Raw genomic sequence first — 13504 nt, forward strand, 5'->3', positions numbered from 1 at the left:
GGCGGGGCGGGGGGGGGGGGGGGCAGGGTGGGTAGGGAAGACTACTCCCTCAGTCTCAGAGGCTCTAGGAGTCCTCAGCCTTACGAGAGCAGATAGAGAAGAAAGGACATGTCCACGGCCACCTAGGAATCTGGACTGATGACTGTTTGTAGGGCAAGAGACAGAGAAAACCAAACCAAAGCTAAGATGGAGACCCAGAGAGCTCTCTGGGCAGGAAGTGGGTATGTGCAGAGAAGTGGGGTCTACTGAGTCTTCTCTTACTCACAAGGAAGTGAGAAGGGAAATGTGACCTGCCCAACATCATGCTACAGGAAGTTGTTGGTCCTAAATGAAAGGTCTGGCTGATTCCCAGAGCACAGCACTTTTCCTGAGAAGTTTTCCCCCCTCGGACTCCACAGTCCCTTCCATCAGGGGATGTGGTGCCTAACGCGCCTGTCGTGTGTGCACATTCAGAGAGGGTTAAAGCGTGGACTCCCTTCTCAATGTTTGCAGCCTATGGCCCATTGCTTATTGATCTGTGGAGGTGGGAGGGTGGCGTGCGAGGTAGTCTCCATGTCTCAGGGAGCCTAATGTAAATTGTGCGTTTATTGACAATAGGAGGGTGCAGGTTAGCTTAAAATGTCAAGTCTTTTTGTGCTCTGGAGCCGAATGATAAGTTGGCCCACGGATGCTGGCTCTCTCATTGATCAGCTTCCGCTCCTTGGCAGAGCTTCCAATTGGCTTGTGTCTGAATAATTACAATGGGAGAGATCAATCAATCTCTACATAAATACACATTGTGGTGGGGACAATAGAGCACTGGACCTATGGGGACAACCATGCAGCTGTGGATGTTGCTGAAGAGTTCAGATGCTGTTGCTCTAAACAGCTAGGGCTGGTGATCAGTAGGACAGGGTACAGCCATGCCTGCTCCTCTCTGCTGCCTCTCGCGGGCACACGGATGCCTCTTCTCCCCTCCCAGGGCATGGGGTGCTGTACACACTCCCCACCTCCACCACACAGCTGCGTCCCTCCTGCCCTGTCTTTCCTAGTCTTGTTCTCCCATTTTGTTTGTTTGTTTGTCTTGTTTGTTTGTTTTCTGAGACAGGGTCTCTCTATGTAGCCTTGGCTGTCCTGGACTCGCTTTGTAGACCAGGCTGGCCTCGAACTCACAGCGATCCGCCTGCCTCTGCCTCCCGAGTGCTGGTATTAAAGGCGTGCCGGCTTGTTCTCCCATTTCTAATGTTTTATCTCCCTGAGTTTATGGGTCTGCTATCCATGAGGCGCACCAGTACACAGCCCAGGAAACCTTTGGCATTCATCGCTTGAGTGAACAGAGAATTTATTTACTCTTTCAGGTAGAAGTCACAGGCGAGGCCTTCTGCCAGGTACTGAAAATATAGTGGCGTTAGTAGGTACATGGGAGAGAAACTCATTCCACCCCCCACACACATATATAAGTGCACGCACGCACACCTTCAGCTGTATACACAACAGTATCCTATGAAGCAATGGTGCTGTCTCAGTTAGTGTGCGTCATGATGGCAGCTGGCATTTCCTGAGTAGCTATGAGGCACTTGCAGCTTTAGCTCAGGTGGCACGCTCAGGGGGAGATGGTCCGGGCAGGAAGACAGGATGGGTATGTGCAACAAAATAATGTAGCCCCCCCCACCCCGGGGCAGAACAAGACGGAAAGATGGGGCTCGTTGCAGACTGGCCTGCTTGAGGGGCCCTTCAGGAAAGAACACTTTAGAATAGGTTATAAAGGGTAGACAGAATGTAGTGAAACACACGAACTCTGGTGCCCTGTATTTGACCACATTTGATCAGAATGTGGCGGCAGCTGCTGATGTGTGGTGCAGGGCTGGCTCTCTCTCTCTCTCTCTCTCTGGCTCTCTTCCCCTTCCCCCACCCCAGGTGTCTATGCAATGCTCATGAGGTAGGGTACTGATGGAGGAGAAGCCACTATCTCTTGGCTTTTTTTTTTTTTAATCACCTCTGACACCATTTTCCCCACGTTGAAAATATAGAGGGCCAGCTTCCTTCCGGGACTCTGTTCAGGAGCTGACCGTCCGTGGAGACAAAACTTCAGAAGCATGTTTTTGTGTGAGGATGGCTAAACCCAGCGAGATGGCCTAGAGCTGGATTCTGCTTAGGTTGATGACAACCCAAAACTGCCAAGGGTTCCTCCAGAGGAGCCCTGGCTCCACGGCCCACCTCACCCCTCCTACCAGGAAGGTGTACATCACACATTTCTGATGAACCAGGAACCCTGAGGTCCCCAGTAACTGAAACACTAGCCAGTGACAACATAGGCATCTGCTCCCCAAAGATACTTTCCCTGCAAGTTATCCCTGCCACAAGGAACAGGTCCCTGCAAGGCTACTGGGGTTCCCAAAGATAAATGCTTACCTTAAATGGCAAAGGATAGCCTATTTATTCTTAGGGGTATCTGGGGCTGGGGGGGGGGACACTCGGTAGCTCTATTCCTGGGAAAGCCACTTCTTCCTAAGCGAAGAAACATCAAACAGGTTCCTGAGCAGCTGAGTGAGGCACAGACGTAAAACTGACGCTCCGCTTTGTTGACGTAAGAAGGGAGATTTCTGCCTCTCTTCTGCCTATTACGCTTTTGATGCGAACGGCTCCCACAGCCCATGTGTTTGAATGGTTGGTCCCCAGTGGTGGGACGACTGTGACAGCCACTCCAGATTCTGGCCTGAGTTCCAGTTCACTGCTCCACCAAACATGAAATAGCTGCGCTACCAGCTCCTACCCCCATGGATTGAGGTGCCCCTATGGCCACCACGGTGGATGAGTCTTGAGCCAAAAGTAAGCCTCCCTCCCTTAAGTGCTGCTGTAATTTATTTGGTCATTCAACAGAAAAGTACCTCACACCCCCTGTTCTGAGATCAGGTACCACAGAGGCCTGATTTCCTTCCTAGACAAGGCAAGGAAGGATGGGGAAGCGCATTCCACACGGCATGAAAACATGAATTCAGATCCCCAACATCCGTGTAAAGAGCCAAATAGGCCAGCATGCACCTGCAATGCCAGCATTGGAGGAAGCAGACGGGGGATTCCTAGCGCTGCTGGCTAGCCAGCCTGCCCAATTGATGAGCTCCAGATTCATTCATTGAGAGTCTCTGTCTTTAAAAAAAAAAAAAAAAAGGTGGGTGCTCTGGAGAGATGGCTCCGCAGTTAGGAGCATGCATTGCTCTGGCAGAGGACCCCACTTCTAGAGTGTCACAGCTGCCTGTAGCTCCAGCTGCAGGGAGTCCAGTGTCCTAGTCTGGCCTCCATGGCATCTGCCGCTCCCACCCAGGTACATGTGCATACTCTTTTTTAAAATGGAGATTATAGAAGGAATTGAGGAGGACACTTGATCTTGACTTTTGGCTTCGGTACCTACATGTGTGTACACACACATGCTAATGTCCACATACATGTACAACACATACACATACACATGGGGGGGGGGGTTGACCATAAACAATTAGAACATTACCATTGCTTTCTAGGAGAAAAAAAAAAAAAGAAACAACAACAACAAAATCCTCATCTGCCCGGTGAATTTGGCCCTCTAGCAGAATTCAAAGTCTTCCACAACTGGTTCATTTGCCTCCGTCAGCAAATAGCGCCTGGAAGCTTTATTATTTATAATCACCTTTTATTTGGATTGTAAATACTATTAGCCAGTTTAATCACCTATTTGCCAAATTGGGAGCTATTTTTAAGGACCTATCCACTCTCAGCAAAGATGCTTTGCCCGAGGCCTTCCCGGAGCCCCCATCTAGACAACCTCATGCCTTCCCCACAGCGGAGTCCTGAGGACACAGTTTCTGATAGTCCTGGGTGTGCAGCGAGGGCTCAGCCTATCAGGAAAATGCCTTTGAAGGTCATAAAATGCATCTGGCTGGTATAAGTTCTGGTGCGTATGCTAAAATAATCAGTCACGTTGCTTTACAGTCACACCTCGTACTCTCGTTCTGGAAAAATCAATAAAGTGAGAAGAAGGACAGAGACACTGCATGACTATTGAAGAGAGAAAATAAAACAAACAAAACAAACCACCCCATAATATTCTATGGAAATAGTCCTGAAGGAAATGCAGACCTAGTTTTCATAAGCAGGCTTGATTTTTATCTCCACACTCATTGGTGCCTTATTAAGCTGAAGTACCCATTGTATCCCAGGCAAAAAAAAAAAAAAAAAAAAAAAAAAAAAAAATGCAAAAAATCAAAAAGGAGGAGCAGAGCCCATCCTTCCCCGGGCGCCACGAGGCACTGGGAATTACCCACAGCCTTTGAAATGTATTTCTAGACTGCCCATTATTCACACTCTTAATGTGTTGTTCCACTAAACGTTACCAACTCTAATGGGCCCTCGCCTGGGATCCTGCCCCTCCTGGACTGTTCTCGCTCCTCTCAGCTGCCCATTCTGTTCTTCCCTGCATTTCAAGGCCCAGAAAGGCTGATGGGACTGGAGAAATAGTACTTACTTAGCACACCTGTGGCCCTAGGTTCAGTCCTTAAGACTGTGTAAAGCCGGATGTAGCACGGTTGTCATGCCAGCGCTCAGAAGATGGAGGCGGGGAAACTGAAGTGTGAGGTCATCTTTGACTACATGTGAGTTAGAGCCATATGAGACTCTGCCTCCAAAAACCCAAAACAGGTCAGGCATGCTAGTACATGTGGCTAATCCTAGCACTCAGGAGGCCGAGGCAGGGGACCTGTGAGAGACTGAGGTCAGCCTACTCCAATAGCAAGTTCCAGGCCAGCCAGGGCTGCATGTGAGAATCAAACAAAACAAACAAACAAACAAACAAACAAACAGCAACAACAAAAACAAAGGCTACAGGTCTGGAGAGATGGCTCAGCTGTTAAGAGCACCGGCTACTCTTCTGAAGAACTGGGGATTAACCCGCAGCACCCACACGGCCAATCACAACTTTCTGTAACTCCAGTCCCTGGGGATCTGACTCCCTCTTCAGGCTTCCTCAGGTACTGCATGCAGGTGGTACACAAATATATATGTGTAAAATACTCATAAACAGAAAGGGGAAAAAAACCAAACAAAAGCAAAGGGTGAGAGAGATGCTCATCATTCACAAAGCTCTCGTGAAGGCCCCCACACTGCTTCTCGGTAAATTTCCAGGCTTCCAGGGCACTCTGTCAGGCCCAAGGGCTGCCACTTAGGAGGATGAGCAGGGGACACGAACAAAGGAAAGAACCGCCGCCGTTCGTGGATCATTCGCCGTTTAGCCGACTTTTGCAGGGGGAGTAGCCAGGCTCACATAGATCTACACAAAACGACACTGACGTCATCTGGATCCGGAAGGTCCAGTAGCCTTCTCTGCTGCTGCCTACACCACGCCCAAGGGCTTCGGCAGTGTCCCTGATGGATGGCAAGGGCACTCGTACACTCCCAGGGCAACACTCCTGTCACCTCACTGCACAAATGGGCTGCCTGCTGCTCCTCTGGTGTTAAAGTTAGAGCCAGAGCTCATGGTGGGACCCTAATTTTGCCACTAGAGACTCTATAGCTTTCTTGTCCTGTAGGAAACAATACGTGGACCCTTGGAACCTCGGGGCCTGAAAGGGTCATTTTAATCTTTCAGCCTCTCTGTAGCAGACTTCACTTTTTTGTTGTTTGGTTTGGTTTTTTTTCTGAGACAGAGTTTCTCTGTGTAGCGTTGGCTATCCTGGGCTCTCTGTAGACCAGACTGGCCTCGAACTCACAGAGAACCACCTGCCTTTGCCTCCTCAGGTGCTGGGATTATAGGTGTGCCCCCTTCGCCCTGCTACAGTCTCCACTCTCTACCAGCCCACAGTGCATCCATCTAGCCATCTTTCCTAGGGAAAAGGCTCGACTTTCCCTTCCGCCATGGCCAAACCCAGCATTACTTCATCAAATAAATGTGGGAATACTGGAGTAAATGAAGGTGAATAAGTTTCTTTTCCTGCAGCATTTTCTAGGGCCTTTGATTTTCTATGACTCTCCAAGAAAGGTGGGCCTACCTTAGATCTAGTTAGAAGCTAAATAAATAAATAAATAAATAGATAGATAAATAAATAAATAAATAAAAGAGGGGAGTGTGACCAAACTGACCTTCAGTCTGTGGATACTGATATAGTGACACCTTTTTTTCTTCTTCCTTTGATTGTATCAGAAAACACAGGTATCCACATGGCCTAATTTTCAATACTTCCTTGCAACAGACATCAAAGCACAAGATTCTCTAGTTCCTTACAGAAAAATGACTCAGGCTTTGTACATAATCTGCACACATCATCATCCCGTGTGCTTTAAATCACTTGTAGATGACTTTTAATAGCCAATATGATGGATGGACGGGCTGAGGAGATACCGTACTTTATTGTTAGGGAAATATGGTAAGGCAAAGTCTGCGCATGCTCAGTACAGGTGCAAGCATCACAGGCCTAGCACCATCATATACAAATGATGTACCAGGCAGGCCAAGCTCAGTCTGGTTGGCTGAGGCTGAGGAGCTGTGACGTGGCAGTGACAGGAGGGACCAGCAGGAAGTACCACAGCATTGCTTTGTACTGGTGGATCCACTATAGCCTCTGCACGTGGCCAAGTCAAATTTGCTTTCTGGAGTTTCCACCATATTTGTTTTATTTTTGCTTTAATATTTTAAGCTGAGGTTGCTTGAAGCCGTGACTACAGACCGGCACCCATGGAGGGCTGACGGCAATACTCTCTTGCTCTGACGTGCTCCAGGTTTCTTATCTGGCCCCCACATTCTACCCCAGCGGTTTATCTTAACTATGTCCTGGCAGCAGATAAGGCTCTAGAGTTGGAACTTCCTCTCTCTTACAGAAAGCAAGCTCTCCTCTGAGAAACTTGTAAGCATTGGGGGGCGGGGGGAGGTGCTTTCCACAGTGATCTCAAGGCCTAATAATCCTCAAACACGCCTTCACTTAAACTAGTGTTAGAAGCGTTTCTCAGCACGCCACCCCACTCAGATTCTTCTGTAAATCCTGAGCCTCTCATACCTGTGAGTCCTGGAGCCACAGCACGGAGCGCAGCCCAGCATCAACAGCCCTTCCACTTTCCCACCTTCCCACCTTCCCACCTTCCCACCTTCCCACCTTCCACCCCTTGACCTCATGGTGTGCACGCGTGCGGCTTGGGCTGCCCTTCTGTCTTCACACTGCCTTTCATGCTGATCACACCGCCCTTCCAATTCCCCCCAAAACTATGTCACCCCAGGTTCTAAACCTCATGCCCTAAGGACGCAGCTGCTTCCTGGGTCCCCCTGGACTTGTTGAAAGGAGCACTTCCCTCACTCTTTTTTCCCCCAAAGCAAAATTGCTCTTTAAAAATTTTTTTCTTTATTTTTGCTATGTATCCATGCTCCTTAAAGAAATAGGAAAGCTTTAGAAAGACTAAAAGAAGAAAATAAATCTCTCCGAACCCACTCCTGAAAGAAGCCTATTATTAATAGTTGGGCTATTTCTTCATACTCTTTCTAACAGGATAAAGAAATCTTTATCTACCCCAAGAATCCTGCTGCCAGGCCTGAGGCATAGCTTGAAAGCCAAAACACACTAGTACTTAAGGGTGCCTTAAGCGATATTCAACTCAACTTACTTCTCGGAGTAAGAATTTCAAACCATTTTATTCAGAAAAATGGTGTTCTTCCCTGCAACCCCTGCCATCTCACTCCTGGGAAGGAGACCCAGGGTTTTGTCTGTGCCACACAAGCCCTCTGCCACTGAGCTACGTCACCAAATAAAAAGCGAGTTTTAATCCAATGGAGTAGGGCAGTGGCTGAGTGGGGAAAGCACTTACGGGGAAAACGTGAAGACCCGAGTTTGGATCCCTAATGTCGAGAGTAAGAAAACAGGTGTGTAGTTTTTCATGGGACATGCCCCTTGGGCTAGTGTGCAGATATAAGTGAGTATATACCATTTGAGTATTTCTGCTTCTGGGTTAACTCACTCATTATGATCATTTCTAGTTCAATCCATTTGTCCACAAATTTCGGGAATTCCTTATATTTAATAGCTGAGTAGTATTCCATAGTGTAAATGTACCACAGTTTCTTTATCCATTCTTCTACTGAGGGACACTTAGGCTGTTTCCATGTTCTGGCTATTATGAATAAGGCAGCTATGAACATGGTTGAGCATATGTCCCTGTTGTGTGGTAGTGCATCTTCTGGGTATATTCCATGAAAAACTGTACCTACCAGGAAAGTGGGTAAGAGGGGAGGACATCCTATTGAGACTTTAGGAGTGAGAAGCCTGGGAGAATGAGGAAATAGAAGGATCCAGCGGGTCCTGGAAAACTACAGGCGAGTCTGGGCCCTGGGGTCCTCCGCAAACTATGGCAACAGCCAAGGAAAAAATAGGCAGTAAACCTTGAACCCCTACCCAGACTAGCCGATGGATAGGACATTCTCCACTGTTGAGTGGAGAAGGAGATCTGACTTTCACACAAACTCTGGTGCCCCATATTTGACCATGTCCCTTGGATTGAGATGCCTGGTGGCACTCAGAGGAAGGATAGTAGGTCACCAAGGAGAGACTTGATACCCTATGAGCATATACAGGGGGAGGAGGTCCCCTTCAGACACAGACATAGGGGAGGGGAGTAGGGGAGAAGTGGGAGGAAGGGAGGAATGGGAGGATACAAGGGATGGGCTAACAACTGAGATGTAATATGAATAAATTAATAAAAAAAAAGAAAGAAAACAGGTGTGGCAGCCAGTCAGTGTGCTTCAGTCTCAATAAATAAGGTAGAGAGCAATGTAAGAAGGCACCCAATGTCCCAATGTGCAAACGCACACACACTCACACATATGCACACACACACACACTTATACAGTGTGCTAATCACCAAGGCATAGCTTCATATCCTTGCCACTAACATAATCAACATCCCCAATTCTATCCCCAGCCACAGTGAAGCAGCCCCAACCCCCAGATGTCCCCAAATCACTACGCTCAACAGTTCAAATGGACATCATTGAAAAAAAAAAACCGACACCAATTCAGTTTGGGGGAAATTATCAAAAAAAAAATCACACCTAGCTTATAGCAGTCTCTCTTAAATGAAAAAGGTTTAGTCTGTCTTTCCTGCAAATCCAGCATATACTTAAAAATCATTTGCTCATTATTAAACCCATGGTCTCTGCTCTATAAGGTGAGTGGGGCGGTAAAACAAACAAACAAACAAAAAGCCAGGCAAGCTGAAATAATTATAAAGGCAGGCACCAAGCTGCCTCACACCGCACACATGAGGTCTTCAGGAAGCAAGGTAGGCTCACGGCAAAAGGTTCGGATTTCACAACCATGAAGTCTAACAGAAGGCCAAGGGAGGGAAGACTTGGCAGAGACTCGGGGCCGTCTGCCAGCATTTCTTAGACACCGATGTGCCAGGCATGGCGAGTAAAAGAGGTGGAATATAGAGCAGGTCTTCTCCGTGCCTTTGGAGGAGAAAGGAGACACTCCACCAAGAACACACCCTTGGGCTTCGTGTTAAAAGTAAGAGCAGAGAGAACAGTATTCTAAACAGAGAGCCGGCCCGTGTGCAGCGGGCGTGAGACCTACACAGCGCCGCACAGTGTAACCAGTGCACGGGGTGTCGGGAGAGCCGGGGAGATGGAGTGGCTGAAGTGGCAGGGACCAAACAGGGCATCTGGAGCTGATAAATATGGGCTTGTAAAATTGACTTCACTCAGCCGAACATTTGTAGTGCCTCCCCCTCGGTGCCATGAGCTCGAGGCTTCCGGATTCCCAGTGAGAAAGGATAGCCCGTAGAAGGCCTTGACAGACCCACAGGCTTGAGAGGACAAGACACAACCTCAGGGCCCTGGTGCCTTTATCTGCTCAGCAGTTAGGCTAGCCATCACTGTCACCCTGGGCTTCTAAAGGAGGTCAGCTAGGTGTGCCCAGCTCTAATGCCACAGGTCACATATGGCCAAGGATGTCCACGAATCCAGCCCAACACAAAACATTAAACTTACTTAAGAAACTGATATTTTCATGTGTGGTTTTTCTTTTTGTAACAGGATTGCATAGTTCTCAATTATGAGCTTTACAGATGACGTTATGTGCCAGGACCAAAAACTGGACACCTGCGGTAGACAGCCCACTAGAACACGCTGTTCTCCACAGACTCTCGTGGGTACAAGATAACTGTGAGGGTCTCTCAAAGGCCCCCTTCACTAGAGACATAGCCCCTCCTACACACACACACACACACACACACACACACACACACACACACACATATATATATATATATATATATGTATGTATATTCATAGGAGATGTAGGGGGGGGGGCCTTGCCCAAGCCAAGCTGGGGCTGCTCCTAATGGCTGCCTAGAGTCTCGCCTGGAGTAGGAACATAAGTATCCCAAGCATGGTTGTCATTAAGCTGGATGGAGGCAAACATACAAGAGTATCAGGGCCACGGCCATAGCCATGCTCTCTGCTGCCTCCTCCCCCAGCAACTTTTACCTTTGTAGACACTGAGCTCCATCCCCACCCCACCCCCGTGACAGCCATGTCTCCCCGTCCCTGGCTCATTTGATCCACATCTCCTGTTCCCTGACCTTAAACTCGGGCCTCCCACCACGGTGGCACACATTAACAAGTTGATAAATATTTCTGTGATAACAAATAGAAGCCAGCTCTTACTTCCTATTCACCACCTGTGCTCCGTGCCTCTCTCGTCACTCCGTGTCTTTGAACTGGGTTATTAATAGGGCCCCGGGAGTAGATTACACACGCACAGCTGCCTTGCCGGATGGCGTGTCCGTGAGTCTCTGCAGAAAGCTGATTGGGAACACCCAGCTATGCAGCTTATCAGGGAGGACGCGGGCCCTTTCCATGATCAGAGCAATGGTAACGCATGCGGCCCACTCATTCGGTCATCAAACGATTATTGGGGCCATGCTATATATTAGGCAAAGAGCTGAGAGTTAAAGAGGATGGAAATGAAAAGGACACAGAGAGGGAATGTAGAAATGTGTCCAAGGGAGGTACTGCTGCGGGGCCACCTGGAAGACTCAGGCGGGTAAGGCTTTGAGCGCCACAGAACACGGCCGATGAAGAGAAAGTAATATTAATAAGGGTTTTTTTTTCTTTTTCAAGACAAGATCTTCTATAGTGTGGGTTGGCTAAGGATGACCTTGAACTTCTCATTCCTCCTGCCTCTACCTCCCAAGTTCTAGCATTGTATACAGATTATGTCACCATACCCACAATGTATGGGTGCTGGGGATCCACCCCAGGCCTTTGTGCACCTAGGCAAGCACTCTATGGCCACAGCCCATAATCAGAACATTAATAAGAAGCGAGAATACAGAGATCAAGCCACTAAAGACTTTTCTTCTACAGTGTGGGGTTTAAACCCAGGACATCACATACACTATCCACGGGCTCTTCCTCTGAGCCATCTTCCCCAACCACGCACTGGGTTACATGGGTGAGGGGTCAATTGCAGTGGTAGGCATCTGTGCTGCACCTACTGTGTGCCACGTACTTTGTTTTGGATTCCACAGAGCATAAAAACACACTGAGGTGGATTATCAGGGTTCAGGGCAAGGGACTACCATTTGCTCTTGTTATCACGTGTGGCTGGTTTCAATGCCAGGTATGCTATGCTGAGACAGAAAAGCTAAAAAAAAAAAAATTTTTAAACCAGTTAAAAAGCAGAAGAGCGCTGGGACTGAGACCGGGTTCCTGAGCCAATTTCCAAGAAGTCATTTCATCATCAGAGAACATCAAAGGTGCATCCCACTTTCAGCTATGCAAATTCCAAAAGAATAATACCTCACATTTGCATAATGCTTGATGTTTTTCAAAGTGCCTTCCCAGTTATTAATCTACAGGAGGTTTTATTACCACTAGAAACATAAATTGAAAGTCACTTCTAGCTCTATTTTTTCCCCCCACTTTCCCCTTAAAACCAAGAGCCACCTAAATCCAGATGTTTGGGAATACGTGGGTAACTCTAAGAAATGTAACTGATGGGCTGGGCAGACACGAATGCAGCTCATTGTGAGGTCTTTTCTTTCACAGTCATCACTGGGGCCAGCTTCAAAACAACCAAAACTCTGTTGATTTAACAAGCCCACAGGGGAGCGACTGTCCCCAGCCTCACAGGCACTGCACCTTGCACCACGTTTGGCACCCATTCCCTTCTTTCTACCACATATTAGACAATTAGGACATTTCTTCTGACTTTGTCTGTAAGCCTGCACACATCCCTGTCAACAGCTTGCTGCAAAGTTTGCCAAAGAGCTTCCATGTCCTCCACGTGATGTTGACCAAGAGGCTGAATCTGGTATCAGCGCAACATGAAGAAGGACTTTAGGAAAGCAAGGGTCGAAGGCCTAACAGGGGTTGAGGGAACTGTTCTGGCCATACCTAACGCCTTTCCAATTTGCTTCTTTTTCCATCTCTTTCGGACTTAATTATGTGTAGCGTTCCCAGTCACTGAATCACCAGCATTTCCTGACACTTGAATCTCATGCATTTTAGCAAAAGATTAACCTGGCTGTTTGCTTTTAATTCTGAAACTGTGTTCGTACTCAACTCCCTGTAGATTAGACAAGAAGAAAAACACACGCCCGCATACCCCACCTGGCACCGCAGGCTCCCAGGCTGACATTTCTGGCCATGTCACAGTCCCTGAGGTTGGCTGTACTTACCATATCAGGAGGGCCAAGAGAGCCACGGACAGAGTCACAGTCACTCCGGTGCCACTCGCTTCTAACTTGAGAAACCACGGCACTTCCATTGTTCCTCTGAGACCCCAAGAGCGGTGGTCCTCTGGAGAAAAGAGGGAGTTGCTTTCCTGACCCTCTAGGAGCCCCGATTTGTGTATAGGTGATGGAGAAAGAAATAGGTAGCCAGCAACACATCAAGTGGGTCCCCCAAATGTGCTCTTTCTCAGAGTGTGCCTTTATAAAGAGGAAGGAAGCAGAGAGAGAAACAAAGGGTTTCTGGGTAAGGCAATGAATCAGCAACTTTATTTTCTTGATGACTGTGTTATCAATAAACATTTATGTTAGCTTCCCCGGAGACAGGAGCAGACAGACGGGGGCCCCCACGGTCACCAAGAAGCAAAATAGATATAACCATCAGCTGCTCTTCTAATAAGCATTTCGCAGAGAAAGGGCTCCTCCAACGTTTACCTCTCTACACCTCTGTCAGTCCACTGAAGCGCAGTGACAGAGACCAGGGCACTCTGGGTGTCCCACAGAGCCTGGGGGCCAGACACCAGCTGGATGGAAAGCGCTGTCTGCTTTGCAGCCAATTCCTCAAAGTCCATTGGTTATCAGGGCTGTACCCAGAGTGCCAGTGCAGATCACTGATCTTACCTCGGGTGGGTGCTGCCAGCCTGAGCTGGCGGGTTTCTTGGTTGTCTAAAAGCTTACCCATGGCCGTGCGTGGGTTGGTCCATCTAGCTCTGAGCTGAGCTGATGAAAGCCACTGGCCGATTTTATTTGCTTATTAGTCAGTGAGCTGCATCTTGATACT

General features: G+C 48.2%; 1 protein-coding gene across 2 annotated transcripts in view; it reads right to left on the bottom strand.

Moving 5' to 3' along the window:
• TBXAS1 (thromboxane A synthase 1) overlaps positions 1–12924 on the bottom strand; it is a 183556-nt gene extending 170632 nt beyond the window's left edge. For both annotated transcript variants that reach the window (XM_084785965.1, XM_084785964.1), the window contains exon 1: positions 12673–12924. In XM_084785965.1, coding sequence (XP_084642091.1) covers positions 12673–12761 — 89 coding nt within the window. In that variant the 5' untranslated portion in view covers positions 12762–12924. The remainder of the gene's footprint in view (positions 1–12672) is intronic.
• Between the last annotated feature and the right edge of the window lie 580 nt (positions 12925–13504).

The sequence above is a fragment of the Acomys minous genome (genome assembly GCF_964271855.1).
Source record: "Acomys minous genome assembly, chromosome: 6".
Classification (NCBI taxonomy): domain Eukaryota; kingdom Metazoa; phylum Chordata; class Mammalia; order Rodentia; family Muridae; genus Acomys; species Acomys minous.